At 37.0% G+C, this 6000-nt stretch overlaps 1 protein-coding gene across 1 annotated transcript in view; it reads left to right on the top strand.

Moving 5' to 3' along the window:
* PAPSS1 (3'-phosphoadenosine 5'-phosphosulfate synthase 1) overlaps positions 1-6000 on the top strand; it is a 317638-nt gene that overhangs the window by 190368 nt on the left and 121270 nt on the right. The window contains exon 6 of the mRNA XM_053703522.1: positions 3546-3659. Within this exon, the coding sequence (XP_053559497.1) occupies positions 3546-3659 (114 nt within the window). The remainder of the gene's footprint in view (positions 1-3545; positions 3660-6000) is intronic.

Genomic DNA, 6000 nt, shown 5'->3' with positions numbered 1-6000 from the left:
AGTTTGGTGTGGAGGAACTCTGAGTAACCTGCACAAAGTTCTGACCTAAACCCCATTGAACACATTTACATTGAACACAATGCAAGCTCTCAAATCCAAACAAACTGGGAACAAGGGAAGGGTGCACAGGCTTATGTAATCACCCTACACATATACAAAACACAGAAGGGGGCTGCACTCTCATACCTGACCGGGTACACATCCCATGACCCTGCAACATGCTCAGCCCTGGGTGCTCACCGGCACTCACAGGAAGCTGTGCTGTCCCCAGAGTCACAGGCAGTTAACCCCAGACAGGTCTGGGTGCAAGAACCATAGGGAAAATTACAAAACAAATTAATACAACACACAAACTGGGAACAAGGGAAGGGTGCACAGCCTGTGCACCCTTCCCTTGTTCCCAGTTTGTTTGGATTTGAGAGCTTGCATTGTGTGGCTGTTTTAGGGTCCCAGGTATTGGAAAGGACCTTGACGTGGTACCTGGGCTTGTTCCATTTGGCCAAATGCGGTAACTAACCTTTCCATTTTTGCTTGAGTGCTGGACTTTCTCTGTGTGTTGTATTAATTTGTTTTGTAATTTTCCCTATGGTTCTTGCACCCAGACCTGTCTGGGGTTAACTGCCTGTGACTCTGGGGACAGCACAGCTTCCTGTGAGTGCCGGTGAGCACCCAGGGCTGAGCATGTTGCAGGGTCATGGGATGTGTACCCGGTCAGGTATGAGAGTGCAGTCCCCTTCTGTGTTTTGTATATATATATATATATATATATATATATATATATATATATATCTCATTTCTTACAGTTGCATCAGGGATAGATAATAAATTTATATGGGTAATAGTTCCATTTTAAAGCACTTTCACGCTGCCAGATCCCCTTTAGAATGCAAAGTATGAAAGGTGTATTGTGGAGGAGATAATATAAGTAGTCTCTATCTGTCCAATAAACAAGAAATCACACACAATCTTTGTGACAATTTTTTTTAGACCTTATATTTTGTAATGAAGGAGTCTCTCCTTCACATACAGAGCCCTGCATAGCTAGATAAGCCTCTCTCACGCAACAATTTGCATTTCTAAAATTATTTGAGTGATCTGGCAGTACTGAAGAGACTTCTTTTCATGAGGACTACTTTTCATGTTTAACACCTACAGAATATGAATTTTTTATTTGCTGATACGGCGAAAAAATAAGACTTCACCTAAAAATATGGAAATGTATTTCCATGCATAACTTCTGCTGTTTGGCTTTAGAGGATTATTTAAATAAAATATTATTTTGGTAAAATGCCAGAATGTGATGTAAGATATTTTTAGATCAACAAACAAATAACTGACTGGATTGAAGCCGTATGCTGAGACTGGCAGATGAGCATTGTGGTTGGGTGGTTGTAAATTTAGAGGAGATTCTTAGTAAAAATGAATGATTTGTGTATTGTGACAGCTAATTCCTAAAACAGAGATTATGTGCCAGAAAACAGCCTGTCATGTAGTTTGGGTGTCTAGGCTGAATGGAGACCTTTAATGTGAAAACCTCTTGGCTGCCGTGGTAACGGAGACCTTTTATATATGCAGCCTGATACATGTATGTAGCCCTAATAGATTAATATGTTAGAGCCTATTAGTGTGTTTTAAGGAAATCCTCTGCAGGCTTAGTCTGCTTTTTATTGTCTTAAAGCAAACTGGCTAAATCGGCTCATTCTTTCAAAGTAATTTTGATGTATAGTTATGGAACAGCTTTGCGTGTGGAATTTCTAACTCATACTTCCCACAAATTATTTTTCATTCCCAATTAGAAATTTAGATATGGGATTTTCCAAAATATACATCACTATACGCTGGCTTGTTTGCTGATAAATTTTGTGTTTTGCATATTTTTATATTTAGGAGTGATAGGCAGAAAATTGTAGCCATATTTGTAGCAGCATTTTAATAATTAAATTATTTTATGAATTGTCAACCTTTGAGTGGTAGTTAAAGGGACAGTCAACTCAATTTTTTTATTGTTTTAAAAGATAGATAATCCCTTTTATTACTCATTCCCCAGTTTTGCACAGAAAACAGTTATTTTAATACACTTTTTACCTCTGTGATTACCTTGTTTCTAAGCATCTTCTGACTCCCCCTGATCACATGACTTTATCTATTGACTTGCAGTAAAGCCAATTAATGCTTTGCTTTTAGAATTCATGGGCGTCCGCATGAGATTCTATATGGCTCACATGAACTAGCTTCCCCTGATGTGAAGAAATACAAAAGCAGGTGATCATCGGGCTGTCTTTAGGGACTTAGAAACAGACAGAAATTTAGAGGTTTAAATGTTATAAAGTATAATAATATAACAACGTTGGTTATGCAAAACTGGGGAATGGGTAGTAAAGGCATTATCTATCTTTGTAAACAATAACAATTTTTGTGTTGACTGTTCCTTTAACTATCTATCTAAGATATCCATCTAATCTATCTATCTAATCTAACCATTTGTATTGTATGTCACTTAAAAGCAACAAACTAATAAAATGTATCATCTGCATATAAAAGAGCACTATTTAAAACATGATATAAATATATATTTTTTTCTGGGGGGGAAAAAAACAGATAATGCTGTTTAATAAAATAATATTGAAACTATGAGGATGCATGCTTGTGCACAGGGACAGATTGCTCACAATTGCGACCACTGCTAATGATAGACTGTGACATACCCCAGAACCCTAAAAACAAAATTGAAATGCATGTTAAAACACCCTCTCTTAAATGCTACAAAAGGAAAAAAAAGTCCTGTTAGTTAATACCAAGTGGACGAGTAACTTTTTTTTTTAATATATATAAAATAATATATACCTGGCAAGTGAATTCTAGCATTGTTTGTATGTATAACTATTATGTAGTTTAAACAGGAGTATTATTGCTGTACCTATCACCTAATATTGTCAGGCATTTTATACATCTTGAAATGCTTCCACATCACTCACTACTACATATGTTATATCACTAAATAAATGCGCTAGTCTGGCAGTTGCTTGTACAAGTTTTATGTGTAAATTGTATGAAGTGACTTGGGAATGTTGAACATACACCTGTCCTTATGAAAAAGTATGAATATAAAATGATATTTTGCTATAAAAATGATGTTGTGTTGGCGGCAGTGTAATGCAGTGCAGTTGTTGAATGCTTTATATTTCTTTGTGTTCCTCACTATGCACATACTAGTTATCATGGTGCGTAAGCCCAGACACTCAACTAAATGGACCAAGAACCTTCTTTCAGTCCAATTCATTAGGAATTTCCCCTTGAGCCGTCTTCAAGTTCATTGGCCGGGCACTGTGCTTCCCATATTTCCAATCATTTGCCTTGTCCAGAAAAGTTAAACCCACAGACCTTTCTGTTTTTGTTAAGTAAATGTAAGATGGATACATAAAGCTCCTGAGTGAAAAAAACAATATGAACTGAGATTACTGTGTTTTCGCCTCTTTTTTGATGTAAGATCCATCTGTTGAACAGCTGAAATCACATTTTTTTTTTCTCATTTTCTTTATGGATAGGATATTGTGCCTGTAGATGCATCTTATGAAGTGAAGGAGCTGTATGTGCCTGAAAACAAACTTCAGCTTGCAAAGACTGATGCTGAGACATTGCCCACACTGGAAATCAATAAGGTAATGAATAAGTGGTATGTTTCTAAAACTCTGTTAAACCTAAAATAAAGCTTTTATAGTTCAAATAGAGCATGTGATTTTACAGAATTTATAGTTTACTTCTGCTATCAAATTGTCTTTGTTCTTTTGGTATCCTTTGTTGAGAAGCATACCTTGTTAAGCTCAGATGCAGCAATTACTATTTGTTTAACCACTTTGCCCCTCAAAGTATTTGCCCACACAGAGGTGTAGTTTTAGTATGTGCAGTTTTATTGAATGTAACCTAGAATTATACAGTTTTTTTTGTTTTTTTAAACTTACAGCTATATTCCAGTCTTTAGTGCTAAATTAAGTTTATTCGCTCGTTGCCAAACCCAATTCACCAATAAAGAGACCCTGCCTCCACACTGATGGCTAAGAACACATCAGAAGGGTTAATTAGTCCTCCTGTACCATTATTTATTTTTGATTGTTTCCTTTAGACAGGTTGTGGTATAAGCTTTTATCATTGCACATGTCACTGCTTGTGCAATGCCACCCCCTGCTCGTGCACAGCCAGGGGCTATCAATCACCATGTCTGGTAGTATTGAAAACTAAGAGCTGGCGTATAGGTTGGGAAGCAGCAGTCTGATGATTGTCTCCAAATGCGCTCCAAAGCTCCGTTTGTAGCTTCTTTAATAGAGCCCTATATTCTATTACAGATAACCTAGATCAAGTGAATCAGGTTCTGATATTTACCACATGCAAATGCCTACTGCAATATTATTTCAGACCAAGAAATAATTATAGAGAAAATGGATGATGATATCCCAGGGTATTCATTTTTAGAAGTAACCCTAAATTAAATTACTATATTTGATGTTCTCTTTTGACTTTAGTTATTAAAGGGACACTCAGGTCGAATTACATTTTCATGATTCAGATACAGCATGTAATTTTAAACAACTTTCCAATTTACTTCCATTAAAAAACGTGCACATTCTTTTATATTTACACTTTTTGAGTCACCAGCTCCTACTGAGCATGTGCAAGAACTCACAAACTATACGTATATGCATTTGTGATTGGCTAATTGCTATCACATGGTACAGGGGGGTGGAAATATACATAACTTTGAAATTTATTAGAAAAAAATCTGCAACTCATTTGAAATTTAAAGTAAATGCTTTTGTATTGTCTTGTTATCTTGCATTTGTTAATTATGCAAATCTACTGTGTTTACTGGTCCTTTAAGTTTACTATGGTTTTCTACAGATTAAAGTGATGGTAAACTCACTATAATGACAATGCTATTTCCTAAAGCTTTTATTACAAATATACCTTGTATACTCTTATTTCTTTACTAATCAATGTTTAAGACAGAGTAAATTACTTTTTTTATTTGCAGGATTGCCTGTCCCTGGCCGCCTCCATGTAAAAAATACTGATTGTGAAATTTGATTGACATATGGCGCATCCAATAGCAGATGCACCATACTCCCTATGTGTTTAATCTTCAGCACGCTCCCGTACCGCTGCTTTGAGGGCTCTGAATTAGCAATGCACACTGCGCAAGTGCAGTTATCAGATGAGCCGACAGCGGCCTTGTGTAAACAGACTGTTATGTGAGGGATATGCAGCTGTGGTGCAGCTTTGGAGGATTGTGTGAGATCTCGTGTTTTTTTAAAGCAAAAAGTTATCAGGCACTGAAGAATTCTAGGAAGTGAAATATCCCCTATTTATAGCGTTTTAGATTGTGAAGAGTATTTACTAATCATCGAGGGGTGTGACATCTATATGTGAGGGATATGCAGTTATTCCCGCTAGGAGCTTAGCTTTGTTCCTACCACAAGGCATGCCCGGACAATGCATAACCTGCACCAAGCTAAACAAGCCGCACTCACCGTTAGTTCTACCTCCCTGAGCGGGAGAGCTGCGTCTGTTATCAGACGAGCCGACAGCGACCTCATGTAAACAATCTGTTTACATGAGGCCGCTGTCGGCTCATCTGATAACTGCACTTGCGCAGTGTGCATTGCTAATTCAGAGCCCTCAAAGCAGCGGTACGGGAGCGTGCTGAAGATCAAACACATAGGGCGTATGGTGCATCTGCTATTGGATGCGCCATATGTCAATCAAATTTCACAATCAGTATTTTTTACATGGAGGCGGCCAGGGACAGGCAATCCTGCAAATAAAAAAAGTAATTTACTCTGTCTTAAACATTGATTAGTAAAGAAATAAGAGTATACAAGGTATATTTGTAATAAAAGCTTTAGGAAATAGCATTGTCATTATAGTGAGTTTACCATCACTTTAAAGTTGGCTGTTTCCTTTTGATAGCATTATTCAAGTAATAATACAGTAAATGGAATTAAATAT

This window comes from Bombina bombina, chromosome 2, assembly GCF_027579735.1.
Source record: "Bombina bombina isolate aBomBom1 chromosome 2, aBomBom1.pri, whole genome shotgun sequence".
Lineage (NCBI taxonomy): Eukaryota > Metazoa > Chordata > Amphibia > Anura > Bombinatoridae > Bombina > Bombina bombina.
Note: the sequence above shows the minus strand (reverse complement) of the source record. Positions and strands in the feature narration are given on the sequence as shown.